Raw genomic sequence first — 22,383 nt, 5'->3', positions numbered from 1 at the left:
ACAGGGATTTATTTTTAGCAGAATACGGCATAAATTGAATATAATATTAAAAAAGTATGTTTTTATTGGTGTATAATCACCTGAAATTATAAATCATGGTGATTTTGTTACCATAGAAGGATGTGTTTATTTACATTTACATGTTTATTTACTTTTTAAATGTATCCCTTATTCTGTAAATAAAGATTTGACCTAAATGATAATTCTATAATAGTCATATTATAGTTAAATATAAGTACAGCACAAGAGACAAACCCAGAAAATATAAACCAAACACTGGCTCTAGAAAGGGCCTTTCACATCTTGCAGCCACTGTAGGTTCTCCATGTTTGGAAGGGGAGGGTGAGGCAAAGTGTTTGTATTCTGTAATCTCAATGCTAGATGCAAATATATTCCACACACTGGTCCTCTACATTATTTTTTGTCAATATTCATTTGCTCATTTAGGCTAGATGCCACTAAATGCACACTATCCTTTATTCTGTGAACAGTACCTTCATAGCAATATCATAATTCTATAATAATTCTATTATAATTAAATATAAGATGATCTCTTTATTACTTGTGTATTTTAAGTTATTTTAAAGTATGTTTGCTCACAACAATTTTAGTTAAAGTTAAAAAATTAAAAAAAGCAAACCTCCCAAAAACAATAAAAAGGCCAAACAAATCTCAAACCAAAAATCGCTAAATCACACACAGAGTATCCAATTTATAGACTGCTTTAAATCAAAGTAAATTACAGTGAAGTAGCTCTGTTGTGTTTTGTTTTTGATTGAAAGGACTTCAGAGAAGATGTGTGATCCCTGATCTGTATGTCTCCTTCAGTGCTGTCATCTTCCTCCAGCTCCTCCTCCTCAGTGCTTCCCAAAGGCTGTTTTACAAATCACTGACCCAATTAATTCTGTTCTTCTAAACACAAAGAGAATGAGCAATATGTTTAACACCTTCACTGATTCACACATGATATTAAAATAATGCAGACACATAAACAGACTGCATACAGAACATTTAGCGACTATAGTCATATATATAGGTATATCCAATAATCGGCTGCTCCATCCAAACAGATTTTCTCCCTCACAATACACTTTGTTTACATTGAACAGACTTGTAGTCCAACGTCAGCTTCATGCTGCTTATCAGAACGGGTGTTTTGTTTCTTAAAAACTACAATTCCCGCTGAATGCCGCGCTACAGGCGCAGTGGCGCTGTCAGCCCGAGGATGCTGTGTTCAGGAGCAGTCTGCTGGATGCTGAAGCAAAACACAAGCAAGATGCCCTCTGTTACCTAACATGAGACAGGAAGCGCTGCTTGTTTCCTTCAGAGTAAAAGCATAGCCTAACGGTTTGAACGATGAGCATATAAACGTACTGGGTGTAGGCAGGCTGGAGGAGTAACAGATTGCATGTAATGGGATTACATATTCTGGATACAAAAAGGTAAGTGTGTTCAATTACAGTTACAGATAAAAAAAGATGTAATCCGATTAAGTTACATTTTGTAAAAATGGGGATTTTTAGGATTATTTTATTATAAGGATTACCATTTCAAAATAAAGAATGGTATACTACCATACACAATGCAAACGACTGCTGATTTATTATCATGGCCTATTGTAAAAAAAATGCTTCACTGGGTGGAAACTTCACATTTTTTTGTCTTTAAATGAATGAATGAATGAATGAATGAATCAATCAATCAATCAATCAATTGCACAAAATAAACAAAGGAACAGCTCAACAAACTAATAACCATAACAATGAACATAAAACAATTATAGCTGCAACAATTCATATATTATTAATCTACTAATTTCAAAATTCAAAATTCTCTGATTTCAGCTTCTTAAATGTGAATATTTTCTGGTTTCTTTACTCCTCTCTGCAGTAAACTGAATACTTCTGAGTTGTGGACAAAACATGTCGTCTTAAGCTTTGATCAACATTATTTTTTTTTAACATTCTCTGATATTTTCTGGCCCAAACAACTACTTGATTACTGGAGAATATGGAAAATGGAAAATGATTGCTCAGAAACAAATGTAATCATAATCATGAGATTAAAAAAATCATGATTATAAGATAAAAGTTTTAATTATGAGATAAAAAGTTATAAACTATAGCCTGTTTTTTTTAATCTCATAATTTTGACTTTTAATCTCTTAATTCTTATTTTTACCTCATTATTTCAACTTTTTAATTTCAGAATTATTACTTTCAACGTCTCATTATTATGACTTTTTAGTGATAAAATCTCATAATTATGACTTACCATGGGGATATTTTTTTTTCTTTCACTGGTGGAAATGGGCCTCCATAATCATTATAATTAAAATCAACAACAAAAACAGCAAAAAGAAAGAAAAAATCATAAACACTTATGTTCAAAAGGGTGTAATTAATTAAATCCAAATTGAAAAATATGAAATAAATAAAATGAAATAAAATTTAAAAATGATCAGAGGTGTTTTAAGTTTTGCGCTGTTGAACTGTCCCGGATTTTGCATCACAACTGTCTACAACATCCTCAAAAAACTCTATTTCAGTAACCCCAAATAGACTCAACGTTCAGGAAGACTTTTATTTTAAAGAGGCACACCGGAAACCCTGTTCACTCTCGTATCTCGCTTGACAGAAGTCGCGTCTCTCCACCGTGCGCCCACACCCAACCTGCACTGTCTGTCTGCCGTACAGTGAGGCAGCGCAGCCCTGCAGTGTATGCGGGACATTGTCCTCTCGGTGTGGCTGTGTCTGTGAGCTCTGTGCGGCCTCAGCTGGAGGGGAGGGACAGCCGGAGACAACTGGCGGCTCTGTGCGAACGTTTCCCCGCATTCATTCACTGAGGTGTGTGCGCTCTGCGGCTGCTGGCATCATCCATGTCCTGTCAGTGTGGATAGTGGCTTATTTACTGTGCATCATCTGACTGGAGAAGACGTCTGACTGGTACCATGAGCAGCACTGGTAAGTCCGCTTTTCTACTGGTTTTCATCCTGCACTGGCTCAATTTTAAAGGAACAACCCCAATAACACAGTTTTAATTTTCAAATAGGGCTTCGCATGGAGCTGTGTTGATCAATACTGCGTGTGTGGCAGCTGTGTCCAAATTTACACACTTTTTTCTTCTGATTTGGCATCATTATAAAGTTTTATGTTTTTACAGTGCATTTAAAATGTGATAAAATAGACAACTGTCCTGCATCTGCTGATAAAACGCAGGGTGCACCCAAATGTGATGCTCCAGTCAACACTGAGGCTGTCTGATGTTGAGACACAGTTTCAAATTTGTCTCTGTGAAAATGAATGTCATGCAGGCTAATTAGACAGGAGGTAGAAACGCCCACAGTGGATTTGGAGGCTCTGTTCTGACTGCAGTCACTCCTGCCTCCTCTAAAGAGGCATGGCCACTGTCTCCAGCAGGCCTGACTCCTGGTGGGCTGCTGCTGCTGCTGCTGACTGTCACACCTGGCTTTGTCCCCGAGCTGGAGGCGACAAATGTAACATGATGCGTCTGGAGCCTGTGTACTGTCAGGTCCTGCAGCAACAGCACTGCACTGTTTGTTTTTACATATGCAAATAAATACGTGTATCAACCTACCTGGGAAACTGTTTGGAAATGGGCAGGCACTTTCAAAAAAACACTAGGTGGGTGATTAAACCCTGTTGCTCACAGTTACATCAAATTAAAATCTGATACCACTTATATACTAAGTAAACAGTAGTGTAAATACATGTTGGCATTTCAAGTAAAGACTGTTCAGCCAATTAAAAATTAGCTATGCACTGATTGTTTGGTTGCACTTGTTTACTAGCTGCCACAAATAAGTAATATGATAAAAAAAATACTGTACAGTGTTTCCCACAGGATGAGAATTTACTTGTGGTGTGTGGCGCAGTGTGTGGCATGTAACGTTAGCTAGCTAGTGTGTTGGCTAGCTAGCTGTTATTGATACATAACTTTGCACTGAGACAATTCCAGTTTGCTGCTGTAGCTAATTTAGCATTTTAATACAGTATGCCCACATGCTACTGTAGCAACTGGAGTAACTTGGACTAGTGTCGCCAAAGATACTAATTTAAGGTCCTGTTCCATTTAGCCTAGCAGAGCCTTTCAAGTAAAGGCTGTCATGAAAAAGGTCTGTTTTGCTAATTAAAAATTAGCTATAATCTGATTGTTTGTATTTGGTTGTACTTGTTTAGTATCTGCTGTAAATATGTTATATGGTAAAAAAAATACTGTACTGGTTACAGGTTGAGACTTTACTGTGGTTGGCGTGTTAGCTAGCTAATGTGTTAGCTAGCTAGCTGTGATTAATACACATCTTTGCACCATGACAATGCCAGTCTCCCGTGGACGTTCTAAATGAATCGCTTTGTCATGCATTCCTGACATGCACAGTGGGGTGTTTTTTTTAAATCGGGAGTTTGGGTTTTATCTAAATGCTGCTGTAGCTTATTTAGCATTTTTATCCACTGTGCCCACATACATCTGTAGTTTTTCAGTACTTTCTGTTTTCTCAACTCTGTGTGAATGCAGCCTAACACTGGAGCACACAGTTTAGGTTAAAGGATTTGATTTAGGCCTACAAACTGAGAGATTCCAGCACTCAACTTTGCAGCACATCTCCCAAAAATAAGATATTACTGAGGACAGAGATTGGAGCTGATTACTGAATCCAGCCCTTCAAAACAGAGGGCCTGGATGTCCCTTGGTTTTAATGAGGAGACCCATCGATGCTCTGCAGCGCTGCCGGGGCTGTTAATGAGAGTGCTGCAGTTTGTCTGGGAGTCAAGACGGGAGAAATTCATTAGCATGCTGCTGTAAACTGCAAGCCAAAGACACAAACAAGACAAAGATCGTTTGTCTGGGACTTTGTCTCTTTACTTGGTGCCTTTAAATGTTTGACCTTTTAACTTTTGAGAATGCTGGCTGGATGTGTGAGTGGACTTGAGCAGAAAGTTCATTTCACATCTTTACCTGCGTGTGAGGACAGCTGGTGTCCACATGTAGGGACAATTGGTCCTGATAAGCAGAATCAAGTGTGTGTGTGTGTGTGTGTACAGAGAAAGATTCAGTAGGATTTCAACATAGCCGTCTAGCTAGAAATTCATTTTGAAGACTTGTGGGCATCCTGTTGTGTAGACCGCCTGCCTGAAATAGGGTTGGGTACCAAATTCGGTACTTTTTGGGCTACTGACCAAATTGTACCGGTACTACTGAGTGCCAATTCACACTGGATCAATCTGGGGTAAATTTCAATACCTGGGAGTGCATTTGGCTGAGAGAGTATCTCAGACTATAGAGGAAAGAGGAAAGAGAGACAAACAACAGTGTTGCCCTGGTGACAGACTGACAGACTGCAGACTGTAGACACAAAGGAAGGAAGGATTTTATTTTGTGTGATGTGTTAAGTGCTCTTAATAAAAAATAAAGATTTAAAATAAATAATGATGTTGAAATTCAGAAGTTTAGACTTATTTTTTTACAGTATATGATAAGGTCATTTTCAAATGATCCAGGACATGTAAATAAAAGTTACATGGACTTTTGAGTCTTCTTTTTACGTATTTTTCTTTTACTGGGTTCAGTTTAGTTGGGGACACAGGAATGAACTTCAAACTACAGATCTGCAAACTCATAACAGGTGAAAAAGGTGACATGTTCGCAAATGACCCCCCGCTTTTCTTAGTACTTATATTTTAGTACTTTATGTAGTAAATGCAGGGTTTTTACTTGTAATTAAGTTTTTTACATTGTGGTATTAATGCTTTTACTTAAGTAAAGGATATGAGTACATTTTCCATCACTGCAGGTCACCAAATACTGTGTAACACCATCACTTGTACTAGGACTTATATTGCTGAGTCACCAGTTAACACAGTCTCTCATTAAACCAGAACACTGGTGGGTCTTATTTCTTTACATGTTCATTTTTATTTCTCTCGTAACTTAGGACAGTGATGGACGTTAAAATGTGATAACAATACAGATGCAGTGGGAGTTAGCCTTAACTCAGCACGGTGATTGTCAACTGTGAGGCTAATGTAAGTTAATATACAATTGACTTACACAAGTAAACGTTAGCTCACTTGTTATCAAGTTGCCACACTTTCCATTATAAACAGTTTTGGAAAGACTTGATAGGTTACATTATTATTATCATTATTGTTTCAAATGGCTTTGAAACAGGAAACACATTCTTGAATTTGTTGTTCGCACAGGCTTCCTTTGAAGTTAACGGGTGTTGGAGTAATATTTGCAGCCAGTGGTGGAGGTGTGACTGTATTTTTAGTCTGATAGGCAACACTTATAAATATCAGAGTGATTTAATTATGAGGTTTCTGAATTGTAGCTCTGATAAACCACTGATCTTGCTGTAATGTGTGAAAAAAGATGTATGTTTATCAGATTTTCTGAATTAATATCAGTGAAATAGTCATATAAATCTATAGTGAAACAACTTTTGCATATAGAAATAATAACAGATGTAAATTGTGTTTCTGATTCACTTCTGGAGCTTACTTTTCCTGATCCAGCCCGATCCTTACAATGTAATGGAACTGTCCCGCTATGCTATCAGAATATTGTTGTCATATCTGATGAGGCTTCTAGTTAAGATCAGGTTTTCCTGAGAAAAGATTGTACCACAGATTGTCTGAGTCTACAGTCTATTTCCCGATCCTAACACGACAGTTTTCTCCTAAAAGGGGAGACTTGAGCTTCTTTCCTCTTTCAGTGCCACCTGTGTTTGACATTGTTTACCTGATCCAACTGTAGGAGTGGTGCACTGGAGTTTAAATAAAGCTCTCAGAACAGGCTTGGCATGAACACACCCAGTAGTATAATCAATCTGCTGGTCAGTCTGCATTCTTGCAATTCCAGAAAAATATAATTACGCCTTATCTTTTATTTATCACTATCTGTGCAACAGCAAGAAGTTCAAGAGTTGCATTAGATTAGATTATTAACTGTTTACTTCCCATTTGTCTCCTTATCTGAGACACATTGACAGCACTGAGCCCCTTCACCACAGGGAATAGCTATCAGTGACTAATAGGGATGGATGATCATGGGATAGCCTGTTAATTCTGGCTCAGATTACTGCCACAGGTCACACGAGGAGGGGTCTGATCAATACTGTTTCTCAGGCTGCTTCCTGCCTGTTTGTGTAAAGCTGAACCTAACGGTGTGAACCTGCTGACTCTTTGGTGTTATCCGCGCGCCTGGTTTGTTAGAGGAAGGCAGCGGGGATCAATAACCTATGTTGAATCTGTCTGTTGTCCAGCCCTGTGGCTTTGTACAATTCCCAGTGATTCACAAATAAAGATAATGAGTAATGTCTGCTCAACACACATCACACTGCTCTACCATCAGCAGCAACAGCAGCAACATACTGATCTAAGTGGACATCACCTTCATAAAGCACCTCTCTACTGTACAGAAAAGAATTAGGTCCACATGTGAAAAATGTTATTTTACTTCAGTTAAGTTGAGCTGAGAATAAATTTAGGATTCTGAGTTTAAAATCAGAATTTTGAAAATAAAGTTAGATTTCTGAGGATTTAGAAATCAGGATTCTGTGATTAAAGTCCAGATCCTGGGAATAAAGTCAGGATTCTGTGATTATAGTTGGAATTCTGAGTTAAAGTAAGGACTGGAAGGATTCTGAGAATAAAATAAGGATCATGAGATTTAAGTCAGAATTCTGCAAGTCAGAATTTTGTGACTAATGTAAGAACTCTGCAATTAAAGTCAGAATTCTGACGTTAAAGTCAGGATTATAAGAACAAAGTCCAATTTCTGAGAATGAAACCAGGATTCTGTGAATGAAATCGGGATTCTGAGAATAAAGTCAGGATTCCGAGATTTAAGTTGGAATTCTGAGAATCAAGCCAGGACTGTGAGGATAAACTCAAAACACTCAATAAAACACTTTAAACCTCTGATTTTATTCTCAGAATTCTGATTTAAAAAAATATTTGAGTTCTGAGAACAGTGTCAGGATTCTGAAATTTATATTGATATTTTTTCATGAATTACACTTGGAGATAAGTGAACCCAAACCCAACCCAGGATCCAAGCTCAGTGTTTTGAGTCACTGTATAAAATTTCAAAATCCTTGACCAAGAGAATAACAATATTACAAGCTAAGGACCAGGAACTCCTGGTACTAGTGAGCAATCACATCCACCCACAAACACACATGTATGATTATCTCTTGGCAGTCGTGACACTGTCGCAGTGAGGCTCTAAATAATGTGTGTCACAAGGCATGTTTAGCAGAAGTGTGTGTGCAGGAGTTTTGCACTGAAAGGAATGTGCCTCCAGGGTGTGTGTATGCGCTTTGCTGTGTGTTATCTGTCAGGAATGATGATATATGTGTTTACACGTGCAGTTTGCTTGAAGTGTTTGCAGAGAGGAGAAGATAAAGTAAGGAGGAAAAGTGAACATAGTGGTGGATGTGATAATAAAGCAGGTGATATTAACCAATCAGTGTGCTCTATCTGCATTATATGTAATGGCTTTGGCAGTTTGTTTGGTTGCTGTATATGCACAGAATTCATGAACACGACTGCAAAATTATCAGCGATAGATTATTATTTGGAATGTAATTAAAGATGATTTTAATAATCTATTGTATGTTAATCTGTTGATCAAGTAATTGTAATCAATTAATACAATTAATTCATTGATTAAATAATTCTGTGATTAAAGTCAGGATTCTGAGATTGACATCAGAATTATGAGAATAAAGTCAGGATTCTGAATTTAAAGTCAGAATTATGAGATTAAAGTCAGGATTCTGAGATTAAAGTCAGGATTCTGTGATTAAAGTCAGAAGTCTTAATTTAAAGTCAGGATTCTGTGAAAAGTCAGGATCCTCAGATTAAAGTCTGAATTTTTGCACATAAAGTCAGGATTTTGCAATTAAAGTCAGATTTCAGAATTTAAAGTCAAAATTGTGAGAATTAAATCAGAATTCTGAGGATAAAGTCAGGGTTCTGCGATTAAAGTCAAGATTCTTAGAATAAAATCTGAATTCTGACAATGAAATCAGGATTCTGTTATTAAAGTTCCTTGACAGAACTTTTTTATATTTCAAGAGTTTTTATTGAGAACCTATTAAGGGGGTTCGACAGAGAACCATTTTATATTCCAAGGGTTTTTGTCTAGAAGCCACCTAGGGGGTTCTCCCGAGAACCCTTTTATATTATGGTACAGAGAACCCTTTATGAACCCTTCAAGAACACTTTGAATCAAAAAGGATTAGACTTACAAAAAAGAACCTTGAGGAACTATTTCTTCTAAAAAAAAAAAACGGGGGGCGGGGTGTTCAGAAGTTCCCCTTAGGAACCCTTATTTTTAGGAGGGTTCTTACTGCCTTTGGTCTCTTCCTGTTCAGAACTATGATTTGTATTTGTATGAATGAACAGTCTATGGGTTGTACATTTTGATGAAAGCTTTAATTGTATCTATTTAGCCAGTCCATGTGTCCATCCACAGGAGACATTTTGATGTGTCTCAGAAGGAAAAGCACAGATGTTACTAACACAATTAACAAAGGCTCTGTTCTGTTGAAGAATGCTGTGACAGTGAAAGTGAACCATCATGCACTAATTTTATTATTTACAACTGTGCTTTTGCTTCTGTGACGTGTCAAAATGTCTTCTGTAGAAAAGACGTTTAGTGTTGAGTGAGTAAATAATTTGATTTCATTTTTGAAATGTTGTTTAGTCATGCTCCTGCTGCTGCTGCAGCGGTGGCCCAGCAGCTCTGCTGAATGAAATAACAGAGGACGAAACTGGTGGGCAGATCCAGGCAGCAGTCAGGCTGACACCACAGCTCTTCTTACTGGGATAAATACTGGCTGACCTCACTGGTGCTAAGCCCCTACACCGGAGCTACACACACACACACACACACACACACACACACACACACACACACACACACACTAGTAATTAAGCCTACAATGTGGTGTAGGCTCGTGACATTTCCCTGCAGCCTGCTGTTTTACATGGGCCTTTGATGAAGGCAGGAATGGCATTTTGTTTGTCCTACGTGACTCCGCGAACCGAACAGCTTGGTCACATCACAGCCCGTGTTAGACATGATCGATGGATGGTTCATCCAATCACCTGCCAAGTGTCTTTTTTTTAAAGTGCCTGCCCTTTTCCAAACAGTTTCTAAGGACGACTTCCCAGATGGTTCTCTGTAACAAACCATCTGGCGTGTCGGGTTGGAAAGCTTATGGATACGGTAGTAGTCATGGAGAGGAGTGGTGTAGCAGTGTAGCTAATAGTTCAAGCAATACAGGACCACTATACATGATGAATAACTTTACAGATAGAAAAAAATCAGCACTGTGTACAATGCCTCTTTCTGAAGAGGTACACTATTACAACCTTCCCCAGACTCACCATGTTTGTAGGTAAAGAGGGTATAAATAAGCCTTTATCATGTAGTATCATAAGTACAATATATACAATACATATGCTGGCTTATTCTTTATAGGGTGGTGGAAATGTTGATTTTTTTTTTCAGTTTTACTCATCAGTTATACTGGGAAAATATATTTTAAAAGATGTGTGGGCTTAAAAACTGAAAACAGGAAACTGTTATCCTCACTGAATCAAAAGTGGGACCTTGACATATGTATTGCAACTGAATTATGGTAAAAAACTACAACAGGAATGTAAAATATTTCACTCAAAAAGAAATGAGAACCCTTAGGCTTTTGTATTGCAGACCGCTTTCCTCAAAAGATCTATTATATCCATTGAGTCATACTTTATTTGTTCCTCCCTGCATACCTTGCAGCTCCAGTAGCTACTGTATTTAGCCTGCAGCCTCCTATTAAATGAGGCCTCTGTGATGAACTTGCTGAGTGTGTGACATTTAGGTGTGACAGCAGCCGTCAAGGTCAGCCATGCATTTTATTTCACAGGAAGCTCTACGATACAGTACACAGTGTTATTTTACAGGCTGTGTTCAAGCAGCCGTAGCGTGTTGATTAAATAACAGCAGCCGTGTAGATAAATTAGCTGACAATATCAGGGATCCGTTGAGGTGATTCTTTATAGGATGAAAGGGGTGGCAACAGATGTGCACACAAATGCTAAGTCATGGCGTGTGAGTGTAGCAGCTGTGGTGTCTGTGCAGATAATTTGCAGGAACTGTTGACTGCACAATCGGAAATATTTTATAATGTTATGGTGAGGATGTTCTACTTTTCACTTGATGCTGGAAGGTCTGAAAAACTACAGTGATGAGTTTTCCTGTCCTATTTACTGTTTTCTCCTGCCTCTGTGCACAAATTTGGGGCAAAGCCAAGTGTCTTACTAGGGTGTTGCATGATTCTGTAAACCCAGGATTACAGTCAATGACAGTGTTAACATTCTCTAAAAGTTTTCTTGCAGTTTTCTTTTCAGCATATGGGAACTGGTATGGTCAAGTTCAGGGACAGATGAGTGCAAAAGTAAGCTCATGGTTAAGGTGTGGTTAGGGCTAGGCAACTGAACACGTGGTTAAGTTCAGGGAAAGACTGTGTTTAAACAAGACTTAAAGTCCTTTCACATCCACCTTGTTTGGGTTTGGACTTTCCAGTTTGATTCAAACCAAAATTACAGGTGTGAAACCTCCCCCGGACCATGGTTTGACCAAACAATTGAACCAAAATAGGTGCTGTCTGTCTGGATCAAACTGATCTATGGTTTGGTTTGTCTCTGGTGAGAAAACTTTTTTTTTGGGATGGTTTGAACTACAGGACGTTTTGGCCAGAAAAGGAGAAACAAGACAACAAAACCAAATGAACCACGTTAGCACATGCAGAGCGGAAGAGACCAAATATTTGACACTTGGTCTGACAACTTCATAAAGGGACAGTTGGAGAACTGCATATGTGATGATGATCGGACATAAAACTAAAAACTAACCAAGAGTCTACAGCCATAGTGATTCTTTGAGGCTGTACTGAGGTACAGTGGTGCTTTGAGGCATACTTTTTTCATGCACACTATCTTAGTATAGCATTTTAGAATGCTAACATTTGCTAATTAGCAATAAACACATACTATAACTGAGGCTGATGAGACTGTCATTACAGTAGTTTCACAGGTATTTGGTCATAAACCATAGGATCACCAAAGCCATAAGGGCACATCATTGTTGGTACAGAATTTTGTGTCAATCCATTTTGGAGATATTTTCCAGATAAAAATCTTGGACCTGCTAGTGGAGCTAGTGGAAAAATCTGTGAGGGCCACCCCCTGAACAGAATGATTGTCTTGACACAGTGTCATGGCAATCCATCCAATAGCTGTTGAGATATTTAATTTAGGACCAAGGTAGCGGACTGGTATTGCATCCTTAGAGCCATGCTGCATGGACAAAAATGACCATGTCCTAAGCGGCTGTCCACACCCTTACTTTCCAAAAGACACATTTTTCTTGCATTGGCACTTAATGTTGGCATTGGATGTACATTGTACTTTGCCAGTTTGTCCAATATGAATGGAATTCCTGGTTAAGTTGGGCTGGGTATAGGCCATCATGAGGCACCAGAGTAACTCAGTGCTCCTTGGCACAGATTCACCAAGTCGTTATGTTGAGAAATGACCTAGAAATCTTACAAATCTTAATACAGAATTCATGATGTACAGCAGAGAGTAGGCTAGTGCACAGACACACAGAAACAAATATCTTATTCAGTTCACTGAGTTCCTAATCTGACACCATTATAAATAACTAAAAATGCTTCCTTTACCAGTAGATCAAATAAAATCTATTCTCACCCCCATGCAAAGCATCAAGAGCCTGGATGACAACAGTGTAGGGATTCAAAGTTAGTGTTTGATCTAACAGACACTAAAGCGCCTCACAGTCTTTTACTGTATATCTAGAAGTCTGCATTGTCAATTGCAATCATTATCATCAACATACCATCCAACTATACATCCACCCACCTATGTTAAGCTGCTTATCTGGATCTGGGTGTCCTTGTCTCTAGTCATGTGATACTTAAGCGATCCTTGGGAAATGCCCCCCTGCCAGACTGGATATGTAATGCATCCAGGGTGTTCGGGGTCTGTCCTGGGGTGTTCTCTCTGTTGGACATGCTCAGAATGCCTCCACAGGGAGGCGTACTGGGGGCATCCTGGTGGATCCTTCGAAGGATAAAATGCTAGACCACCTCAACTGACTTCTTTCAATGTAAAGAGTGAGAGGGCACCTCCAGGCTCCTCATGCTACTGCTTTGCTTAGCCCAGGCACCCTGTGACAGATTTAATTTGTGTTTGTATCCATGAGCTGAGTCTTTCAGTCACTAGACCATGAACATAACCATGGTTGCAGGTTAGAACAGGGAGCTGCTGGTGAACTGAGTACTTAGCCTTCAGACTCAAACAATTCACGCTTCATTTTACCCTGAATTGACCTGGAGGCACCTAAACTTCTTCAGCTTGAACTTGACTTGCTTCCAATTGTCAAACTGGAAAAACCCAGCGGCTGTTGTTGAAATGACAAATTGTGATGGATTGGAGCTTACTTCAGCAGGAGAGGATTAGACTTGTGGTGACAACGACTTGACTTATGTTTCTCACAATTTGAATGCATGGTTTTTGCGTGCTATCATTGGACATCTAGATACAAGATGTTTTTGAAACTGATTGTATACATCCATGGTTTCTAATTAATCTAACAAAGGGCCTAAAAGGGAGTGCCTTGCTTAAGGACTTTAAGGTGTATCATACTCCAGATATTGTGCTGCATACCGTATGTGGATTTATGACTCATTTAACATTGTTTATCAGGATTTTGTTCCTCGGTATAACAACTAATCTTGCAGGAAACAGATAGGAAGTATGATCCACCTTAGAGTCCTTGAACAAAGCACTCCCTTTTGGACCTCTTCTTGGATGTTCGAGGGTGAACTTAACTAGACCCTGACTGATACTGGATAATTGAGGCTCCTATTGAGTTTTGAGTTTAAATATCAGAGCATATTGGGAAATATTCTTTGATTTAGTTTGCTCTTGATTCTTGATTCCTGATTTTGCTCAGGAGGGTTGTGTAAATTTGTGCTAATCATTTGCATCAATACAAACCTTAAATTGTATGTGAAAATATTTACCTTGTAGATAGTTTATAGATAGTTGTGAGACAGGGATTTTGGTACGAATGTTTAAATTGGGGGAACTTAATATCTTACATATTATGCCTTTAGTAGCAAAGCTTGAGTGATTTGCATTTTACTGGCTGTTAGCGGTTAGCTCATTAGCTACAGTAGTTCACTAACTCACTTGTCAAATGTTTTTTCTATAGCTAAATTTAGCATTAATTGTGTTTGTAATCCATCCAGTATACAACACCCTCCATTCTTAGTTTCAGATAAGGAAAAAGGTTCACAGAGTAGTTTCATGTAGGAACTATTTTCTTTTTACTGAACCACGCCAGCCAATCGTATCACTGCAGAGAAGAAAGTGTTCATCCCCTCACAGACCAGAGGCTCGGGCTCATGACAGCGTGGGATGCAAACACTAATGGCGTTCTCCTTGGTTGTGCTGCAACTTTAGCACCACTGGGTTGGTGGTTGGTGGGTGTAGTTTGGTAGATGGAAAATTGTTCCTAAATGAAACTGTTCACAACAAGGTCTGTGGATTATCTTGAATAACCGGGCCATAATTTCTGGAAAGAGACATTGCTGTTGAGTTGGCAACTCACACCAAAATATTTAGATGAATAAATAGCACTACATGCCAGAGGAATGTGGGCTGAACTGCCCCTTTATCTCAGTCTCTCTAAATGGCATCTTACCACACTGTGTTGTTACAGTTCCTGTTGTTTATAATGTTATGTGTCCCTGTAATAATTCAGCAACAATTTTAATGTGGTCAACATGTGTCCACTGGAGCTATTTGTAGGGACCCTGTAAGAGGAAACAGGACATGTTGTCCTTTGTGTTTTTCCAAAAGCATTATGGGAATGTGTGCAGCTACCTCGAGAGCTAACTCTGCACTTAAAACCTGCATCAGATTACTGCTATGTGGAGAGGAGAGCGACGCAAAGATCAATGAACTTCAGTGAATTATTCATCAATTCACTTTCTCTTGAGTGTGTGTGTGTGTGTGTATGTGTGATGTTGTACAGTGATTGATCATTCCTGGAGACTGGATTGCTGTCTGTGGCTGTCTGTTGTTGCACACACTGCTGTGTAGTGATTCAAGTTATAATATGTCTGGTAGTAGAAATGCTAAACACACCGTTTTCCTCTAAACCTCTTCTCCTCTCCTACTTTTGTTTTGTTCTTTTGGCACCATTGAAGAAAAGCAACAACTTCATCTCCTTTTTATGTACACTCTGTCCAGCTTGTCTTTTTTAATTCCTTCTCAATATGTCCTCATACCTTAAGTTATGTGACATTAAAAGTGGTTTTGTGTTGTAAAATGGTCAGGGTTAGGCAACAAAACTATTTGGTCAGATTCAGAAAAAGATCATGGTTTGGGTTGATTGTGAAATTGTGAAAATCAACTAAAACTACTTCTAAAACTACGTGGTTAGTTTTAGAAAAAGATCATGGTTTGTGTTAAAATATGTATCTTACTTTGCATTATATGAATTACATTACATAAGTCACATTATGTAAGTCACGTGATTGTAAATACGTGGTTAACGTAGTAAAACGGTTCCAATTAAGTTAAGTTTAGGAAAATATCACAGTTTGGTTTAGAACAATCATGTTACATAAGTCACCTGTCATAAGTGATGTAAGTATTGTGACGTAGAGTATGTATTATTATGTTACGTAACACTTTAGTAAGTCACCGTTGTCTTTTGCTTTCAAATGGAACACGAACCGCAGTCTCTGAGGGAAAAGTTAACGTATTTAATATGCAATTTAAAACTTTAAATGAGTCAGCAATGACTTGTGGTTTCACACAGGACGCGAACTCCACTCTCCTTGGTGAACGTTACAACAACTACTTTTCACGTCAATCACATGGCGTCAGTAACGAAAGTCTTGTGACGCAGAGTGCATAACATTATGTTATGTAAAACTTCAGTTGGTCACTGTCGCCACTGTTACTTTATGTTAGTTGTGTGATGCAAGTGACATGAGTCTTTTGGATTCATGTTCGTAATGTTACGCAACTTAAAACTTTGAGGAAGTCCATGTTGACTTTTGGTTTTCACACAGGACACAAAATCTAGTCTCTAGGTGAAAGTTACAACTACGTTATGTCAGTCATGTGGCGTAAGTAATGCAAGTCTTGTGACGTAACGTGTGATGTTGGGTTCACATGGGACACTAACCCCAGTCCCCTGGATTAAAGTCCTGTGTTTGTTTGAGCCATCCATCCATCCCACCTCCTACGTATGTAAATTTTCTCGCTCTTTATACTGATCCTGTCGTAATTACTACGGCTTATAGAGGTTGCTTACACAGAATACATCACATTTCTGGTGAGGACGGGCCGTCCTTTCATATCCTTCCTTTCCCTTTCCATTGCTTGGCTTTCTTTAATCTCCCGGAACCTCCACACGTCCCTGCTGAATTAACCAATTAACCAGATTAACACACCCAAACCACTTTGTGTGCTGTTTTTATTAAGGAGTTTCAAAGTAGGAACCTAAATGTGGGTCACACAAGTAATTTTTTGGTGTTAATTCTCTGCGTAAGACTGGAGGAAAAATGTTGTGAAGACAGATTTGCTTCATGTTGCGCTTCCCTGGTGGTCACTAATCCTGAACATCAGCTTTACTGTACGCTGCTGCTACTCAGTCTGAGGCTCCGCCGCCGCTGTGTGTTGTCTGTGTATACTCATGAGGATGGACAGATGCTGGTACAGGATTAGAATATTAGAGAAAATGGAAGCATGTTTTCTTAGAGTTAAGTTTGTGTTTCCGAGAGTTTTATTTCCCTTCTAGTGAATTTTTCCACATTTTAAATGCTAAATATATTACGCTTAATTATATGTTGTTGAACTGCAGGGTTTTCCCCTGTTTTTATGCATATATAACCGTAATCAAATGAGCATGTGCTCACATACACACACACACCAAAGCCATATTTTTAACCAGATCCAGGGCAAAAAATAGTTAAAAGAGAGATAGAGCGATAAAATGCACCCAGTTGTTTCATATGACTTGTGGTGCCTGGAGAAGTGAGTATACTTGTTAAATTCTGCCCCATTTTTTTAAGCCCAGCAAAGACTAAATGTCCTGCATTGTAAATAGCAACATATTTAGTTCATCTAACATGGGCCAGTAGTATTTGTACGTTGCCGCTTAACTTCTGCAGCTCGGATTCAACATCAGCCACAGAAGAAGAGGTTTAAGCTTTTTAAGTGAATTATTACTTTATCACTTGGTCCAGTCACGCTTGAAAAGTGCACAACTATTCTCTCACCTTCTAAGTAGTCTGAGCAGGCCTGGGGCAGGAATGGATTTTAAGTAACTGGGTTGCATAATCTGGACAAAAAAGGTAACTATTCCATTACAATTACAGAGAAAAGTGATCAGATTACAGATATACTACCATGCACAGTGTTCACACAGCTGCCAATTCATCATCATGGCCTCGAATGAAAAACTGCTTCATGGGGTGAAAATTTCACCATTTTTGTCTTTAAATCAATCAGTCAATCAATAATTTGTACACAACAAAGGAACAGGAATGATTGACAAAATTTTGTGGCTGCAATGATTAATCTAGTAATTGACTATTAAATTAATCTGCATCTATTTTGATAATCGATTGATCGTTTTTAATTGAAAAAAGTCAAAACTGATTTAAGTTTCTTAAACATGAATATTTTTTGATTTCTTTATTCATCTCTGACAGTACACTGAATATTTTTGAGTTGTGAACAAAACAAGACATTTGAGGACGTCATCTTGAGCTTCGATCAGTGTTTTTCTCCATTTTCTGACATTTCATGGATCAAGCAATTAATTGATTCATTGAGAAAATAGTTGACCAATTAATCAATAATGAAAAGAATCCTTAGTTGCAGCTCTAAAAACACTATATTACACAAAACAATTTCACCATTTTTTTATATCGAGATAATCCAAAAGTAATAGATAGTAATCAAGTTATTGACTACATTATTTAACAGGTAATTAGTAACTGTATTGAAACGTATTTTCAAAGTTACCCTCTCAACCCTGTCCTTTACAACTTTTAGTCAAGTTTTGGTTTTCACACTAGACCCTAAACCTTGGTCTCCTTAGTGAAAGTCCTGTGTTTGTTTGACTTGTCCACACACCCCACCTCCCCTGTACATGGACTTTCTCTCTCTTTATACTTCATCAGCCGCCTGGAGCGTCTTATACAGTCAGGATGGAATTACATTGAAGTCACTTGAAAAGCCCAGTGTGTTGCTTTCAGCCACTAACGGGCAAGAGGCGGTGACAAAACGTTGGTGTTGGACGACTTGGGAATTAGACCGGGTTGATTTAAACCAATCGAAGCAGCAGGCATTAAGATGTAAATTCTCAGATAATAGCCGGGGCTTTTATTTACCTAAAATACAGAGAGAAGAAGGTTTGTCACAGAGAAGAGACAGACATTTTATTTTTATTTTTAATTTAGTAAATTTTCTCTTCTCTACAGAAATACTGCTTTGTGGCCTGTGTTAAGCTGTGTTCTGTTAAGATGTGTTGTGTCAAGCTACTGCCAATAAAACTCAACACTTCCTGCACAGATGTTTCACATTAAAAGCTGATAAAGTCAAAAGGCATAATCCCTCTTTTCCCCCTTTGCCTTTTCCTCACCTTTAATATGCAAATATTCAATTAACAGCTGATCAATTAACTGCTGTAGTTCCAGTTAAGCGTGGTCAGAAGCCCTGTGCATTTAACTATGAAGCTGCAGGTCTAACTCTACGCTGTGAAGGTTCAGTGAATCACAGTGTTGAGACTGACTTTCTTGCCAGTGAAAGTTATGAAAGAGTGTGAATTAGTGAGATCCTTGTCACTAATTCAAAGAGATGAGGAAGGTTAACGAGTGTGAGAAGGAGAAAGAGGTCAAGAAGGAGAAGGATGCTTTAATGAGCTGGTTTCAGTCCGGCGACTCCTCCCTCTCTGGCACTTGTCCATCCATCCCTCCTTCATTGGTTGCCATTGGATACAGCCTCATTTATCCTCCTCCTCCGTTCTCCAATGAGAAGCTGGAGCTGTCAGCATGTGTGGGATCTCTCTCTCCAGCATGTCCCCTGTTGTAATCGGGAGGGTGTTCCCTCATGTTTACACGCACAAAAACATACACACACGTTCTGACACCACAAACAGCAGCTTTCAGCCACTGCAGAGTTTTTAATTTGTGCTATGTACTGCAGTGTGTGTAATTCATTTCAGGATGGGGGTGCATTTGCAAGAGCAGAACTAAATAATTTACCGATATACAGTCGTACCCACTTTCTGCTTCTCCATCTCACTTGAGCACACACATCCATCACACACACACACAGACGAGTGAACCACCCTGAGTGCAGTGATTGTAATCTTGGAAATTGAGATAGCAAATGTCCTGAGCTCAATTCCATGACCTCCATTTGGTGTTCTCCATCTCCTCCGTCCACTCAGTTAACAGATCTGTAGCACAGATGCACTGAGGGAGTTTAGTCAAAAAAATTCAAACAGATTCTAGAAACACATAATTTGAGCCCATATTATTACATTTAAAATCTAATAAAGCATATTTTGAGTCTGTATTGTTGGGGAGTTAAAAAAAAGTTTAGTAGTTGATAAAACCACAAAAACATACACACACACGTTCTGACACCACCAACAGCAGCTTGACAGTGTCAGACAAAACATGGCAGCCTTTAGGAACGTACAGTAGTTGGCTACACAGAAATGCCAGCTGTCTCAAACAGTAATCATGATAATGTGTATTTTAGTATAACGACTTTGAACATGAATTGAAACTCACTCACCCAAAAATCTTTGAATAAATCTGGATGCCTGTCTTTGAGATGCTTCGTTAAGTTGGCAGTGTTTCGACTTATGCCTGAAAGACTTGTTGGGACCATTTGCATACTGATATTAGCAAGTAATGAATCTGCCTCAAACACAAAGTACTTCACATGACTCTTACTGTTTTTCTTTTTGTTGAGTTTTCGACAGTGGTCACTATCTTAGACGTAGTGTTGTTCTTCTGTGCTGGTAGGTGTTTTTCTTCCTTTGGCATTTAACAGCAGATTAGACCACTTGTGGGTATGTATACTGCCCCTGTCAGGAAGAATTGCATCCCTGGTAGCTACGATAATGTAGAAAAACAAGTGCTGTCAGATCGGTTTGGTATTCAACCATCGGTTCCCATGACATCCCAAACAGTGGCACCAGATTTTGACAATGAAGAGTATCAAAAGACAATATTGCTGGTTCCTCTGCATTTATTTTGCTGTTTTTTTAGGACTGTCCAGTGTGAGTTTAGCAATGTTGTAGGTTTGCAGTTTTTAGGGTTGGGGTTAGAGCACTCTTTTAAGTTTAAAAGGCTCACTCCACCAAATTGACTGCCAAAGGTTAGTTTATTTGTCATGGGAAGCACTACTCAGCCTGTGAAAATAGTTGATATCTTCTGTGGCTCTTGGCTTGAGTTTGAGTTTGGAAATGTAGGGAGATGTAGGGTTTGAGAGACATGAGTGTTGACGTCACCTCCAAGTCAGCCTCTGTCTGTCCAGCTTCTGTACCTCACTGCAATCTCTTGTTTCCTTCCATTGTTTCCTGACAAAATGAAATGTGTTCCCAGGATTTATTAGTGATATTTTAATATTGTTTTTAATATCCACCAACACTCTCTTCAAATATCATTTCCCAAGTTTCCCAACAGCCCTAACCTTTTTTTTTTTTATCTAAAAATGTTCTAACTAACCATGTCTATTCCTCTTGTCCATTGACTTATGGGAAATGATATCTGTTAAGGGTTACTAAGAACAGAAATGTTACATAACATAATATTATGTCATTTTTACCAGATCTGTAAAGACAAATTGAGAGAAATACATAGGTTCCAAGCAGAGTTTACACTGGACTTCTTTTGACACCCAGTATAAGCAATCATATTCCAGATTTCCAGCCATATAGTACATCTACCAGACATTTGTTTTAAATAGCCATTTGTCAACTTAATTTCATTCTGCTTTGCGCTACAGAGGAAAATGAACATTCCCACTGTGATGGTATAAGAGTGTGTTAGTGCCCATGGCATCATCGGTAACTGCCCACTGATTCTGAAAGGTACACACACGTTTTGGGACATCATATGCTGCCAACCAGACGACGTCTTTTTCAGAGACGTCCCTGATTGCTTCAGCAAAGACAATGCCAAGACTCATTCTACATGTGTTCCAACAGCATGGCTTCATAGTAAAAGAGTTCAGGTACTAGACTTGCCTCCCAGTGAACATCTGTGGTGCGTTATGAAGCACAAAATACAACAACAGAGACACTGGACTGTTGAGCACCTAAAATCGTATATTTAGCAAGAATGAGAAAGAATCTCACTTTCAGAACTTCAGCAATTAGTGTCCTCAGTTCCCAAATGCTTACTGAGTGTTGTTAAAGGAAAAGTTGATGTATCACAGTGGTAAATATACACTTGTCCTGACATTTCTGTAACATGTATGTAGTGACAAACCAGTGTATACCAGCTTTTCATCACAATGCGAATATGACCTATATTTCTTGCTGTACATTACAAGTACAGCAGTGAAAGAGAAAGATGAACCTATTTAGGTTAAGTAGCATTTTAAGACTTTTGGATGTCTACAGCTAAGCTCCTTTTTATTGCATTTGCATTTGCACACACTCACACACATACCATCCTACCTATAGCCTAATGTCCTCCTTCTAACTCAGCTTTATGACTATCAGTTGGACTTGGGATTGGGGTCGGTGGTGCATTGCAGAGGCACACACTCACACACACATGTAGCTAGATAGAGAGAGAGAGGCCCACATCACCAGCCTCTGTGATCCCTCAGTGGGCTTTTGGACCATTCCTTTAACCATTATCCACCCCACCAGTATTCCCAGTAGTGATACGGTCATCTGAACCTTTGAAGTGAAGCGCTTTACGATAGTCTGCTTCACTTTAGTGCTGCTGGCTTGTCATGCATTGAGCTGCAATAGAATGACCCAGTGGTTTTCTATTAGACTAAGAACACTGCAGGGTGTAATTGATTCAGTCCAGGATGCCTGTGCATATGTGACATGACTGGCAATGAACATACTAGGGAGTGGTGAGTGATATAGATAAGGTCGAGGTCAGAAGGTCCTATGGAGGTATATCATTAGAGCAGTATTATAGCCCCCTATCTCGTCCTATATCTTCATTTTGTACAATGTATGGTTGCTGTTAAAGAGCAATCCCAAGAT

The 22,383-nt window shown here is 38.8% G+C and overlaps 1 protein-coding gene across 1 annotated transcript in view; it reads left to right on the top strand.

Moving 5' to 3' along the window:
- Positions 1–2,652: 2,652 nt before the first annotated feature.
- ablim2 (actin binding LIM protein family, member 2) overlaps positions 2,653–22,383 on the top strand; it is a 127,458-nt gene continuing 107,727 nt past the window's right edge. Inside the window, exon 1 of the mRNA XM_084711567.1 lies at positions 2,653–2,963. Within this exon, the coding sequence (XP_084567693.1) occupies positions 2,951–2,963 (13 nt within the window). The 5' untranslated portion in view covers positions 2,653–2,950. The remainder of the gene's footprint in view (positions 2,964–22,383) is intronic.

Source organism: Lutjanus erythropterus, chromosome 23, assembly GCF_056507025.1.
Source record: "Lutjanus erythropterus isolate fLutEry1 chromosome 23, fLutEry1.hap2, whole genome shotgun sequence".
Lineage (NCBI taxonomy): Eukaryota > Metazoa > Chordata > Actinopteri > Lutjaniformes > Lutjanidae > Lutjanus > Lutjanus erythropterus.
This window is presented reverse-complemented; position numbering and strand designations above follow the sequence as displayed.